General features: G+C 45.0%; 1 protein-coding gene across 4 annotated transcripts in view; it reads left to right on the top strand.

The window, feature by feature from the left end:
- Positions 1–15,244, top strand: part of PDGFD (platelet derived growth factor D) — a 511,155-nt gene that overhangs the window by 452,461 nt on the left and 43,450 nt on the right. For all 4 annotated transcript variants that reach the window (XM_068266882.1, XM_068266880.1, XM_068266883.1 and 1 more), the window contains one exon: positions 3,775–3,834. In XM_068266882.1, coding sequence (XP_068122983.1) covers positions 3,775–3,834 — 60 coding nt within the window. The remainder of the gene's footprint in view (positions 1–3,774; positions 3,835–15,244) is intronic.

The raw sequence follows: 15,244 nt of genomic DNA, 5'->3' as shown, positions 1-15,244 counted from the left end.
GCCGCATGGCATTTGCATAAAAAAGCAATATCATTCCAAATATTTCATATTCTTCCTGCGTAGCGGCGCATAAGTCTTGGGCGGTTTTCCATTACTGTTTATTTTTCCTACCAAATGACAAAGCCCGGAGCAAGGATGTTTATAAAGCAATTGTGTGTCATCATTTGGTATTTGGCTGTAGGAGCACCTGCTTTTTAACCTGAATCCAGTTTCGCAGATATTATTTTGGAGTGTTTTTTTTTTCTCTTAATGTCTTTATGGAGGCGGGAATACACCTGCACATAGCTACACTGCCTTGCCTTTAAAGAGACATCTGTTTTAATGGAAAATTGCCCATAGATATGATAGTCCTATTCTATTTAATTGGATCATTTAAAGGGTAACTCCACTTTCATTAAAAAAAAAAAAAACATAATATGTACAATTAACCTCCTGAGCGGTATGGACGAGCTCAGCTCGTCCATCACCGCCGGAGGCTGCCGCTCAGGCCCTGCTGGGCCGATTTTCTTCAAATAAAAAGCAGCACACGCAGCCGGCACTTTGCCAGCCGCGTGTGCTGCCTGATCGCCGCCGCTCTCGAGCAGCGGCGAAAGAGGGTCCCCCCAGCCGCCTGAGCCCAGCGTAGCCGGAACAAAAAGTTCCGGCCAGCGCTAAGGGCTGGATCGGAGGCGGCCGACGTCAGGACGTCGGCTGACGTCCATGACGTCACTCCGCTCGTCGCTATGGCGACGATCTAAGCAAAACAAGGAAGGCCGCTCATTGCGGCCTTCCTTGTTTATTCTGGGCGCCGGAGGCGATCGGAAGAACGCCTCCGGAGCGCCCTCTAGTGGGCTTTCATGCAGCCAACTTTCAGTTGGCTGCATGAAATAGTTTTTTTTTTAATTAAAAAAAAAACCCTCCCGCAGCCTCCCTGGCGATCTCAATAGAACGCCGGGGAGGTTAAAGGGGAACTTCAGTGAAAATAACGTAATGAACAAAAGTTCTTAATTTTTACTATCATTTTGTATAAATGATTTACTCAGCCTTTGCCCATTGTACAATCTTTCCTCTTCCTGATTTACATTCTGACATTTATCATAGGGTGACATTATTACTGCTGGCAGGTGAGGTCAGTGGAAGGAGATGCTGCTTGCTTTTTTGACAGTTGGAAACAACTGTTATTTCCCACAATGCAACAAGGCTCCCACAGTGTGATGTAAGAACCATGGTCCTGACATCACACTGTGGGAGGGGTTTCACCACAATATCAGCCATACAGAGCCTCCTGATGATCTGTTTGTGAAATGGAAACGATTTTTCAAAGGGGGTATCAGCTACTGATTGGGACGAAGTTCAATCCTTGGTTATGGTTTCTCTTTATATGTCATCGTGCCACATGTCATCTCGTGTGTCCTAATACATGAGCTATTTTGTAAAAGGCTTACAAATTAAAGTCTTAGACCAGGCATATTTTTATACATTTAAAGTGCATCTTAATGTGGTATGTTTACATTGGAAGTATAGATTCACAGTAATGGATCGGATATGGATCTTACGCATTGCTGCTGCCTCAGTGCTGCCAGTGGCTTGTTAGAGATGGTAGATTGGCAGGATAAGTGGTTTTCACAAACCCACGTACACTTCAGGGGAAATCTAACTTTTCACCTTAAAGAGAATCTGTACTCTAAAATTCTTACAATAAAAAGCATACCACTCTATTCATTATGTTCTCCTGGGCCCCTCTGTGCTGTTTCTGCTACTCTCTGCTGCAATCCTGGCTTGTAATTGCTAGTTGTAGGCAGTCTTTACAAACAAAAGACATGGCTGCTAACCAGCATGTGATAGGCTGAGAGAAGCTCAGTCTGTGACTCATACAGAGCCTGGAGGGGGCTTGGAGAGGGTGTGTATAACTTCTACCTATCACAGCAGAGCAGCACATTCCTGCCTGAGCCGACAAAGCCGGCAAAGGAAAGAAGATTAGATTATATAACAGAGATAATACAGCCACTGTGCAACTAGGAAAGGCTGCAGTAAGACAGACCACATTAGAACAGGTATAGGAACTTATAGGATAAAAGAAATAAGGCTGAAAATTTTGTTAGACAGTCTCTTTAAGGCAGGAAACAGTCAATAACTGCGCTCGAGAAACATTTATCGTGACCGTTCCTTCGCATTTTTTACATTAGAAATTTTCTGCACGTTTTTAAATTGCACAGCTTTATGCTATTTCCCACATGACACGTCCGTTTGCAATTACAGTAAATGCCACCACAAATGAAACGTCACGGAAGGACTGTGGTAAAACGTTTGCGGGAAACACAAAGGCGAAAGCCACTGGAAACCTGGGAATTGCTGGGGAAAAACAGCCCTGCAAGTGTGTTCTCTGCCTTACTCAAAAATCTCCCGGCTGCATTAATCAGAAACAATTCACAAATAATATGGATCATTGCACTTCAGTTTTAACACTCTTTTTTCGATCATGATCATGTGTCCTGTTCCTGTGCAAAGTATTTCTGTATTCTCAAAGGACAACTGAAGTGAGAGGTGTATGGAGGCTGTCATATTTATTTCCTTTTAAGCAATACCAGTTACCTGGCTGCCCTGCTGATCTTCTGCCTCTAATACTTTTAGTCACAGACCCTGAACAAGCATGCAGATCAGGTTGTTGTGTCAGGTCTGGCAAGATTAGCCTCATGTTTGTGGTGTTATTCAGACACTACTGTGCCCAAATAGATCAGCAGGGCTGCCAGGCAACTGGTATTGTTTATAAGGAAATATATATGGCAGCCTCCATATCCATCTCACTTCAGTTCTCCTTTAATCAAGCCTTTATTATTTACTGCCTTTACTGTTCAGAGCTGCTTGCTGCATTGGCAGGGCTGGTTTAAGCCACATGGGGGCGCTAGGGCAACAGTAACTCGGCAACCCCCTCACCCACCCATGAAAGTCAGCGGCCAGTCCCGCTCAGGTGGCCTCCCCATGACTGCTCCCTGTGGCCCCCATTGGGTAGTTCAGCTGCCTTGAAATCTCTCACCTGCCCGGCAGCTACTCCGCCCCAATCTCAGTCTTCATCCGGCGCATGTAATGTGTAAACAACATAGGTGGCCCTGTAACTCCTCTAGTCAGGGGGAAAGGAGGGCAGGATCAGTGCATGCATGGCCTGGCTGCACATGCGCGCCCCATCATGCTCCTGTTGCCGTGAACGTTCCGTGCCTGCGGAATACTCCCTTGCAGAACCCTCCCAGTCGCGGGAGCTCGATGTCGGAGCATGCGCGGCTGGACTGCACCTGCGCCAACTGGGCCCAACTGCGGATTTACCAGACTGCCAAGAGAAGGATCTAGGCTGCCTAGGAAGACGGCGAGGGAGTGATACGCCTGCAGGAAGCCCCAGGTATGTAGATGTTTTTCCATTGTATGTAAATTTTGTTCCAGAAAAAAGTATGAACCGTGAGTCTATCGGTAATGCATTGGTTAAACAATTTGTCGCTGTTAAAATGGTTCCTTTTGGGATAAACCGTCTCCAGCTCCATTTTCAAACCGCAAGCACGTTATAGCAACGTAAGAAGGCTCGTTCCATAAGACGATGTTAATTTATCTCGCCTATCTCATTAGAATTTCCATTTTTTTGTGTTGGTAGTAGCCCGGCAGAATGAAGTAATCCGGTGTTTTTACGCTCTGTTATTGCGGGCCTAGCCTGGATGCCTGAAAAGCTATTGAAAACTCACAGTAAAGATCTTATCCCCATCTGCAGCCTTTGTTTAAATTCTTACGCTGGTTTTTTTCCTTCCCTTTCAGAACGATTTTCCGCCTGCAGCATCGGAGACAAACTGGGAGTCTGTCACAAGCCCTGTCTCAGTAAGTAATACTGCGTGTCAGTGCGCCCCAATCATAAAATAAATATATATACTGTTAAATAAACAGCATGCTCCAAGTTATTATCTGTACTGCCACAGAAACAAACTGCTGCGGTGCTGCACACTTTTTGTGTCGCAGTCCAGAGGTGTCCTGCAGACGAGGACGGGGGAAGCGGTTACCGCAGGCCTTATAGGAGAGACGGGAGTAGTATTTATTAAATACATTTATCTTTTAACCTGTTAAAGAGCTAAAAAAATCAAATTCCATCTACCCACTGCTCTGTGTTTAAAGGGAATCTGAAGTAAAAATAAACTTATGATATAATGATTTGTATGTGTAGTACAGCTAAGAAATAGAACATTATTAGCACAGATATGAGTCTAATATTGTTTCCAGTCTAGGAAGAGTTAAGAAACTCCACTTGTTATCTATGCAAAAGAGCTTCACTGAGCTCTCTGACTTTCAAAGTCGCAGAGAGCTCTGTCTTTTAAAGCTTATTATCTCAAATGTCTGTCACTGTATTTTGTTTTTTTCTGGAAAGGAAAGTTCAAAAGGTCATTAGCCTGCTCTGTGAAATCATTTAGAATGCTGAGTGTAGTGTGCAAACTGCAAATATTAGAGAATGATGCAATGTTATAAAAAAAAAAAACTATATAGCTGAAAATAAAAATATGAGGCTTTTTTCTTTGCTACTAATGCTCTATTAACTATCCATACTATACAGCTAATTCATTATATCATAATTTTTTTTGCTTCAGTTTCACTTTAATATGCAGCCTGCAACCTTGCCCCTCATTGCAAGCACTCCAATCTATTCATAAATGTTTCTGCTGTAATTAATCTTATCTCAGTCAGCCTGGCCCTATTGTTGCCACTGCCAATGAGACGGAAGCTTGTCATCACCCCTCCCACATTCCTGCTCCTCACTGATTGGATGAAGGTAGTTCAGGGCTGAGGGATTGGCTGAGGGCAGAAAAAAAAGTAAGGGAGGAAATGACATCAGGATTGGCTTCAGTTAGAGGGAATCAAGATGGCAAATGCCAAGAACAGAATTCTCTTTATTTACTTTATAAAATCCACTGAAATCAGAAAGTGGGCAGTACGGTACATCTGTTATGTAAGTAGAACAATTGTTTTTTTTTTTTCTGGGATAGTATGGCTGTCCCTGCTGCTTTAAGAGCCTTGCACACATTATTTTGAATTAGAAAATGCATTCCAGGGCTTCTTCTAAAGGCTTATGCTGTTTAGCTGCCTAATGCAGCTGTGCAGAGCGATGCAGGGAGCTTCTTTTTATTTACCTGTTCCAAGCGGCTGGATTGGGTTCTCCTCTTCATTCACCAACGGCCTTGCACTCCTAGCATCCTCTTCTGAGTCCCGATCACATGATATGACATGTGATCATAATCCAGGGGATGGTGTCAGCGGTGAAGCACTGCCGAGTGGTGTAAAAGGGGTGATGAAAGGGACTCTTCCAGCACCCCTCTTCCACCACCGGGTGACGCTGCTACGCTGACACCATCCCCTGGGTAATGATCTCATGTCATATCATGTGATCACAACTCAGAAGAGGATTCGGCATTGCAGCGCAGCGAGTGGAGGAGAGGCCGACCCAGCCACCCAGAACAGGTAAGTATGAAAACTCACCACACCGCTCTGCATACCCGGCCTGGCTGGGGAAGGCAAACTGTGCCAGCGGCAGAAAGAAATGGTCCCTGCAGCGCACATATAGCTTTGCTATATGTGGCTGCTGAAGGGTTAAAATAAAAAAAACTTTGCCTAATACTTTTCGAAGGTGATTACAATAACAGTCATGTGACTTCTGGTTGGCCTGAAATTGGTTGAATTCTTGTTTGGTCATGCTTGTGATGGCAGCAATTTTCATCCAAATTCTGTAATAATTATCCAATCAATCAGCTGCCGAATTGCTAGAGTAATGGCCAACTTTACATGGCATATCAGGAAAGCTAAAAGCAGCTCTTCTCATGTAAACACAATCAGATGAAATCTCAGGTGAGGATAGTGACAATGGCTATTCTCTGACCTGCTGTATTCAGAGTGGGTGGAAAGAGTCACAAAACATAATGCAGACTTGTGTAAGGTAGTTTTTAGACAATCATTGACCAATGAAATACTACCAATTGTGCACTGCAATAGGTCATTGTGTTTCAGACTGACCACAGTCTTAAGGTGACCATACATCAGGTGACTTGGCAGCCGATTGACCATCTGATCGGAGGAAAATTGGTGTCACCAAGTGCATGCCCAACCAATTCGGGCTGACTTTGGTTATATTAATCGGTCGGACATGTTGCAAGATGTAGTGTTGACTTGCTCGATCCCTTGCACGGCAGCAACGGCAAACAAAATCGGGACAAGCGACGAACGTGCTGGCGCTGACCCCCCCTAATGTTTAACGCCCCCCAGTGACCAGCACATGCAATACATTACCTGTCCGTGGTCTTCACTTGCTCCATACTCCTTCCGCTGCCCATACATGCGTGTTCACGCGGTATCCCAGTAATGTGGGTGCGTGGGTGACGTCAGACTCCCCCTTACTAGGCAACCAAGTGCAGCGCACCATCCGAGCCCGGACCGGAAGTGTATTGTGTGCGCTGCCACCTTGGGGGGAGAGATATACACGAGACATTAAACATTAGGTGGGACAGCGTCGAGTCAGTGAGGCAGTCGGATGCGGCGTCACAAGGTCGATCCCTGATCAATTTCAGCATAAAATTAATTGTAAACAGGCCTGCAGTGAATTCGCAGCCAACAAATCTCTCTCTAATCAGATTTGATAAGAGAGAGAATTGTTTCTTGGTCAAATCTGCCCATCATCGCTGAATGTATGGGTACCTTAACTTGTACTTTCTCTGGATCCCGATACAATTTAAAGGGAAGGTCCGAGCAATGTAAAAATCAAAAATCCACTTACCTAGGCCTTCTTTCAGCCCTCTTATCCGTCCTGTGAATCCTGTGGCTCCTGGTACCCTCTGGTGCAGATGGCGATCTCGCCAGGTTGGCTTCCCCTGCGCTCCAGCGTGCGGCTCACGTGGTCGCGCTGACGTCATCCGGGCTGTACAGCGCAGTAATGTCCAGATGGCGTCAGTGCGACTCTGAGAGCCGCTCGGGCAGGCCCAGTGGACATCTTGCACCGGAGGGGACCCCGGGCCCCCGGGGGTGAGCGGAACTGCGGCAAGGGTACAGGACGACTGGCAGGGGCTGGAGGAAGCCCCAGGTAAGTGGATTTTTTATTTTCAATGTTCTTGGATGTGTCCTTTAAACAGTAGCCAAGACAGTGTAAAATATACATGGCAGTGCAAGCTATCCATCTAAAATGTTACGGATGTGATGTGTGTGACTTGTTTAACCACTATATAAGCTATTACTGTATATCCAATTCATATCACTGAGCATCTATTAAACGGACAAATTGTCCCACTTTCCACTGTGTAGAGCCAATCCAAAGGCTAATTGCTCTCAATTTATTACTCATGCGGGCTTTGCAAAGTTAAACTGAAATTAATGATTCCTAAAGACTCTCACGTAATTAGGAAAAATCTGCATTACATCACATTAATTTAGATGAATACAGTAGTAACAGAGGGATGATAACTGCAGAAGCTGCTATCATTTCATACATCTGGGTTTATGTAACTAAACTATGAGTATGCCTCAATGTACAGCAATAAACTTTTTAAAGGACAGCTGTAGTAAAAAGAATATGGAGGCTGCCATATTTATTTCCTTTTAAACAATACCAGTTGCCTGGCAGCCCTGCTGGTCCATTTGGCTGCAGTAGTATCTGAATCACACTAGAAACAAGCATGCAGCTAATCTTGTCAGATCTGACAATGATTAATGATGTCAGAAACGCCTGATCTGCTGCTTGCTTGTTCAAGGTCTATAGCTAAAAGTATTAGAGGCAGAGCATGAGCAGGATAGACAGGCAACTGGTATTGCCTAAAGGAAAACTGTAACAAAAAAAGTTCCCCTGGGGGGTACTCACCTCGGAGGGGGAAGCCTCATGGTCCCAATGAGGCTTTCCCGCCCCTGTTGCTGCAGGCAGTCCAGCGCTGGCTCCCCCGAAGTGTCCCGGTATCCTCTCTTGGCAAGCGCTGATAAGCGCTGATTTATTTACCTTTCCTGGCTCCAGCGCGGGCGCTGTTGCAGCTCTCCGCACGGAAATAGGCGTAAATAGCCGATCTCTGTCGTGCCCGTTCCATTGCGCAGGAGGCTTGCGCCTGCACAGTAGAGCGGCCCGACAGCGATCGCCTATTTCCGCCTATCTCCGAGCGGAGAGCCAATACTGCGCCTGCGCTGGAGCCAGGATGGTAAATATTTACATGCCCGCTGTTCGGGGAGCTTTATCACCGCTGCCGTGGGACACAGGAGGACGGGGGAAACCTCGATAGGTCCGGAGGCTTCCCCACCCGAGGTGAGTACCCCCCAGGGGAGGTTTTTTTCGTTACAGGTTTTCTTTAAAAGTTAATAAATGTCGCAGCCTCCATATCCCTCTCGCTTCAGTTGTCAGGGGTTTCCTTACAAAACATATATATATAAAGTTCCTGTGTTGCTATACAAAAATACAAACTCTGTGCAATATCAAAAAATGTACAAAACCATCAAAATACAAATATCCAATCCTTGAAAGAGAATTGTTTGTCAAAAAATACCGTTCTATGAACATGTGTGTACAGCAACCAATATTGACGTGTACTGTGCAATATCTGACCTGGAGTAAAGTGCATCGTGCAATAAATAACCTGAAGAGAAAATCTCAATATCTAAATAGTGCATGAGAGAACTAGAGTCCAGAGGATAGTGCAAGCAGTAAAGTGCTCAGTGCACAGAAGAAAACTCACCCATAAAGACAAGCCAGGAGGAGAGGGAGACATGCTCGCAGCTGCTTCTGAGGAGGCTAACTACAATCCGGAGATGACCCTTGATCAGGGGCGTAACAACAGACCCTGCAAGGGGTGCAGTTTCAGGGGGGCCCAGAAGCTGAAGGGGGCCCCATTTGGGGAGAATTTTCTTTTCCCTGTCCTTAGACACTGACAACTAAGGGCATGGACAGAAAAAAATGTCTGCTCTCTGCACAATTTTTCTAATGACTGCATCTGCTCAGCCACTGATAAGGCATCATACAAAATTTTGCAGACAAAGATTTGTAAACAGTCCCTATTCAGTGTTAAGCAGGGTCAAGGGGGGGGGCTCACCCAAAGTTTTGCAGATGGCCCAGTAAGTTCCAGTTATGCCACTGCCCTTGATATACCACTTCCACTCCTAAGTAGCTCTGTCATTCGCTGTGCGCGGCCGCGCATTGATATGCCTGGCATCCACACCCAGCAATAAGAGGGTGATAGGGAAGGATGCCGGAAGTTGCGACTGCAGGACAGGTAAGAATTTATAGAGCATGGGCACCTGGGTGTAGTTTTTCACACTTGGGCCCATATGTAATTCACTTTTTCACCTGAGTTTTCTCCTAGGAGATAATTTTTCATCTTCTACTTACAATAACTTTTCAGCATCTTTGCAATTGAAAAAGTACCAAAAAGCAGGTGGAAAAGTACTATCAAAACTATTTTAAGTATTTTCTTGCTTTCTGGTGATTTAAAACACAATGGGCTTGATTCACAAAGCGGTGCTAACCTACTTAGCACGTCTAAAGTCTTTAGACGCGCTAACCAGGGTGCTAAGTAGGTTAGCACCGGATTTCTCAATCAGATCGCGCACTAACTTTGCGCGCGCAAAGTTTTACGCGCGCAAAGTTTTATGCGCGCTAAGTCCCATAGGCTTTAATGGGCACTTCGCACGGAGCGCCCTGCGCTCTGTGCAGTACGCGCGTAAAGTTTTATGCGCATAAAGTTTTATGCGCGATAAGCTTGTTTAGACGTGCTAAGGGGGTTTTCACAGGCGTGCTAACAGTTAGCACCGCTTTGTGAATCAAGCCCAATGGGCCTGATTAAGTAAACGGTGCTAACCCAGTTAGCACGCCTAAAGGCTTTGGGCATGCTAAATAGGGTGCAAAGTAGTTAGCACATGCAAACTTAGCACTGTAGTTAGCACATGTAAACTACTTAGCACCATAGTTAGCACATGCAAACTACTACTTAGCACCATGCTAACTAGGGTGCTAAGTAGTTGGCAGGTGCTAACTACGGTGCTAAGTAGTTTACATGTGCTAACTATGGTGCTATGTAGTTTGCATGTGCTAACTACTTAGCACCCTAGTTAGCACGTGCAAAGCATGTTAGCACATGCAAAGTGGCTTTTCACTGGCGTGCTAACACTTAGCACCCTTTTTTTAATCAAGCCCATTATATTGAGAAGTTTGAAAATATCACTTTGGAGAAAACTCAGGTAAAAAAATGAATTGCATATGGGCCATGGAGTACGGCCAGGCAGAGGTGCCATCGCTAGGCCGATTTGTGATAGCTTTCATGCTCAGCATTGTATGAGTAGCCAATAAATCTCTCTGTGATCAGATTCAGAGAGAGATCTGTCTTATGATTGATGTGCCCAACAATCGTCTGATGTACGGGCACCTTCAGTGCGCATACATTTTGAACTCATTTCTGATACATTTAGCTAATTTCTGATACATTTAGCTTTCTGTAAAACAAAAGAGAGCTAACCAGCCCCGTTTCTAGGGGCGGGCCAAGCGCGCGACTGCACTGAGCGCTATGAGGAGGAAAGGCGCAATGATGGTGGGGGGAGCTGCAGTCACACAGAGACTCTGCCACGTGGAGGGGAGCCCGACTTTTCTCTCCCCAGGGCTTCCCACCATGCTCCCCTCTATGTAGGGTACGCGCAGCGGGAAGCCTAGTAAGAGGAACTCACCTCGCTTCCTGTTCCTGGGAAGCCGCTGGTCCCATCTCGCTGTCTGCATAACCGCTTATACACACCCAACTTCCTGCTAACCAGGACTGGGCCCTGCATAGCTCAAGTTGAAGGTAGAGGTAGATAGATGGGTAGACACACAAACATGCAGTTTACAAAGGCAAAAGCAAGCATCTTAGGCAAAGACCACATCAAACCCAATATACATCAAACAACAGTAAACATCAAGGACAGTATACATCATACAAAAGCACTACCAAAAAGTGGTGCAAGAAAAAGTCTATCCGAGATGAAAAACTAACTATAACAAGTAACTTGTCTATATATCTTATCTAAAGTTTAGCAAATCTAGCTGCAAACAGTTTTAATAGAATATGATTATTTCTTCCTGTGATACATTGACAGCAGCCATGTTGTTTGTAAACATTACACAGAGGCAGGCTTATCTGTATCTTGAGCCATCAGCCTAATCCCCCCTCCTCCTCCCTCCTCCCCTCTGCTTCTGAAATCAATGGCTAGTAACACCTCCCCCTCCTCCTGTCCAGACTGAGCTCCCATGAGCCCTTGCCACTGCCAAGGCTCTCTGAAAACCTGTGGGCGTGACTTTTTTAGTTTATAGGAAATTAGAGTATTAAAACAAAAACAATGCCCTATAAACAATAGGAAAGGAACACAATTATGCAATGTGTAAAAGTTCACCTCGGATCCACTTTAAGTTAGTCAATCTGGGCCGGTTGGCTGAAAACACTGGCCTGAACTCAGCCCTCTTGCTAGTGATAATTGTTTTTCTTTTGATCTGCAAAATAAAGCAAAGAAAAAAGGCTAAATTTGCTGAACGAAAAGAGTGGACTGTGAGTAAGAGACTGCTATTTTTCTTATTTTACAGCTGGATAGTGTAATGGTAAAGGGCTCTGCCTCTAACACAGGTGACCAGGGTTCGATTCTCGGCTCCTCCTGTTCAGTAAGCCAGCGCCTATTCAGCAAGGAGTCCTCGGGCAAAGCTCCCCAACACTGCTACTGTGCTGTTGAGCATGCTGCAACCCAAGCGCATTGAGTCCGCCTGGAGAAAGGCACGATACAAGTGTTATTTGTCTTGTCTGACTGAACTGCATAGGACATAATCATGCAATAGGTCATGCACTGTAACAAGGGGGAGGATTGTTTTTAAAAAGATTGAGTTATTTTGGGACTGAAACAAACCGGATAACTTTATGAGCAATAAGGAGTTGAGAGAGAGACTGGTATTCCTTCATGTTATGCCACAGTCTGCTGTAACTTTTATTTTAATGTGGATCCGAGGTGAACTTTTTCTCATTGCATAATTGTGTTCCTTTCCTATTGTTTATAGGGCATTCCTCAAGCCAAATACTTTTTTGTTTTGATTGTAATACTCTAATTCCCTATAAACTAAATAAACCACGCCCACAGGTTTTCAGAGAGCCTTGGCAGTAGCAAGGGCTCATGGGAGCTCAGTCTGGGCAGGGGGAGGAGGAGGTGTTACTAGTCATTGATTTCAGAGGCAGAAGGGAGGAGGAGAGGGGATTAGGTTTTTTTCACAGTCTGAGTGCTGATGGTGCAGATAAGCCTGCCTCTGTGTAATGTTTACAAACAACATGGCTGCTGTCATTGTATCACAGGAAGAAATAATCACATTCTATTAAATCTGTTTGCAGCTAGATTTTTTGTGTAAACTATCTAAACTTTAGATAAGATATATAGACAAGTTACTTGTTATAGTTCGTTTTTCATCTCGGATCTGCTTTAAGTGGTAGCTTTGGACAACACCTGGCCTGTTTTATTTTATAAAGCAGCTCTATTGTTGGACCATCTTCCCAGAGGAATGAAAGAAGGAGATTTGTCCCCCCTCTATTAGAACTAAGCTTCAAATGGAAGAAGCACACAATTTACAAAACAATCCTGGAGCAGAGGTGGGTGTCAAGCTGCCAGACTATTCCTGTCATGTACATTAGCTAGTTTGGCAGCGAGTGCGTGGACAGATGTATTGGCTGGCTCACAGCTGTCCCCCATGCTGTCATGTGAAATCGCCCGCGGCCGGCTTTTATGAGTTAATCTCCGACGCTTTGCTCTGTTCTATCAACATATTTGCTAATTGCACATTTTGATTTATATCTCATAAAGAATTTACTACGTAGGATATCTCCTCCCGGACGAGAGCGTGGCGGCTGCGCGGGACGCAGTAGACACCATTCAAGACTTAATTATAAGTGGGCAAAATAGGTGCATGACGCGCTTCAACGATCTAGCGCCGTGGCCATTCTCCCTGTACTGTACTGGCCTGGCTTTTTTGTTTAATTTAATTAGTCTTTTTTTCCCCAGTGGCTACCGGCTGAGGAAGAAATGAAGAGTCAGTAGCAAAAAATAGAAGCTATTGTGATGCAAAGCAGCTCATTGAAAGAGTGACTGCATGGAGATAGAAGCAGCTATCAGACTGACCACTATCTGCAGTTCTCTAACTTTTAATGCAATGTAATCAGCAGCTGCGTTTCTGTTACTTTCATACGCACTCTGGGAGGTCGGTGGTTTTATATGAGATTCTCCTACGGTGACTGAATCTGCATTTCCCATAGGAAATATGAAAGCATGGATGCTTATAAAGATCTTTGTCTTGTGATATTTTCCTCAGTGCTCTCCCTAAGGGCTCATAGACATGCCCAACTGATGTCGCCCGTTGGGGATGAGGAGCTGATCCCCTTGGGCGACATCGCTAGGCCTGGCTGCACACTCGTGTGTCGGCTGTGTTTCTATGCGGGCGGAGAGAGGACGGAGAGGCAACGGACGACGTCACGTGTTGGGCCGGGGAGAGACGCAAACGAGGGATCAGTGTTGCTGGGGTTGAGTAGATCCTCCCGCCAGAACACTCGCAGGTTGGGGGTCGAGGGTCGCCGGCTGCGGTACACACATCTGATTGTCAGCTGAGGTGGTCGTTATTGACCGCTTCAGCCGATTTACAGCCCTGTACTTGACAGCTGTACAGTATTTGTCTGCATCCTACAAAAAAACATACTCCGCAGGTTTTTGAGATACAAAAGAGGGACACCTTTTAAAGTTGGATGAACCTCAAATTTCATCTGTGGTGTAAAGCATTAAACACCGCAAAAGAAAAAAAAAGATATACCGTAAATGGTTAGGAGGGGTTAATAATTAAACCTCTACTTCACGCAGGAGCTAAGTGATAAGATTGCTGTGCTAAGATTATCAGATTGACTTGAGCTATACAGAGCTTTGCAAAAAGGTTTATGCTGTATCCAGGGAGGGAAGAAGAGAACATGCTCTCTTTTATTTGCTCAACAATTTCTTGATTACAAGACAATCCGATAATTTGTCCTGCAACTGGCAATCTTATCAATCAGTTAATTCAGGATATAATTTATGCTGATATTGGAACAGTGTACACCATACCCTTTATGCTATGGCATAATGTATCCTTCATCTTTCTATATACGGTGTCCAGCAAAGAGCTATCTGGTGGTTCCACCATCGTCTACTTAGCATAAGAGTCTACAGCTGGCCATCTAGTGTGGTGGTGAGCGTCTCCTCAAATCTATCCCCACCCCTTAGGGGAGTTTGACCACCCCTTCAGCTAACGTTAAATGAGATCAGCAGATGGACCAGATCCTGTTAGGAAACTGCTAAGGGAGGAGGAGAAGAGGAGCTTGCTCTGCTCTGGCATATAATGGATGTTCCAACTGTTTGTCAAGTTCCCCACAGCCTAATGTACTGGGATTATTGTGTTTAATTTTTGTAGTATGCAGCCATGTACATTATTTATATCCATATACAATTAAACCTTGGATGCTTGCAAGTAACTTGGTTTAAAGGGGAACTGAAGTAAGAGGTATATGGAGGCTGCCATATTTATTTCCTTTTAATCAATACCAGTTGCCTGGCAGCCCTGCTGGTCCATTTCTCTGCAGTAGTATCTGAATAACACCAGAAACAAGCATGCAGCTAGTCTTGTCAGATCTGACTTTAAAGTCTAAAACACCTTGGGCTTAATTTACAAAGCGGTGCTAACTGTTAGCACGCCTGTGAAAACCCCCTTAGCACGTCTAAATGAGTTTTCGCGCGTAAAACTTTACACGCGCAAAACTTTATGCGTGTAAAACTTTACGCGCACAGAGCGCAGGGCGCTCCGTGCGAAGTGCCCATTAAAGCCTATGGGACTTAGCGCGCATAAGACTTTGCGCGCATAAGACTTTGTAGTCTGCAAAGTTAGCGCGCGATCTGATTGAGAAATCCGGTGCTAACCTACTTAGCACCCTGGTTAGCACGTCTAAAGACTTTAGACGTGCTAAGTAGGTTAGCACCGCTTTGTGAATCAAGCCCCTTATCTGCTGCATGCTTGTTCAGGGGCTATGGCTAATAGTATTAGAGGCAGAGGATCAGCAGGGCTGCCAGGCAACTGGTATTGCTTAAAAGGAAATAAACATGGCAGCCTCCATATCCCTCTCTCTTCAGTTCCCCTTTAAGAGCACTTTTTAAGGTTTCCATGAATCCTTATGGAGAAATTCACATTAACATGAGTGCTTTGGAACAAGCATGTTTTCGA

This window comes from Hyperolius riggenbachi, chromosome 2 (genome assembly GCF_040937935.1).
Source record: "Hyperolius riggenbachi isolate aHypRig1 chromosome 2, aHypRig1.pri, whole genome shotgun sequence".
Classification (NCBI taxonomy): Eukaryota; Metazoa; Chordata; class Amphibia; order Anura; family Hyperoliidae; genus Hyperolius; species Hyperolius riggenbachi.
Note: the sequence above shows the minus strand (reverse complement) of the source record. Positions and strands in the feature narration are given on the sequence as shown.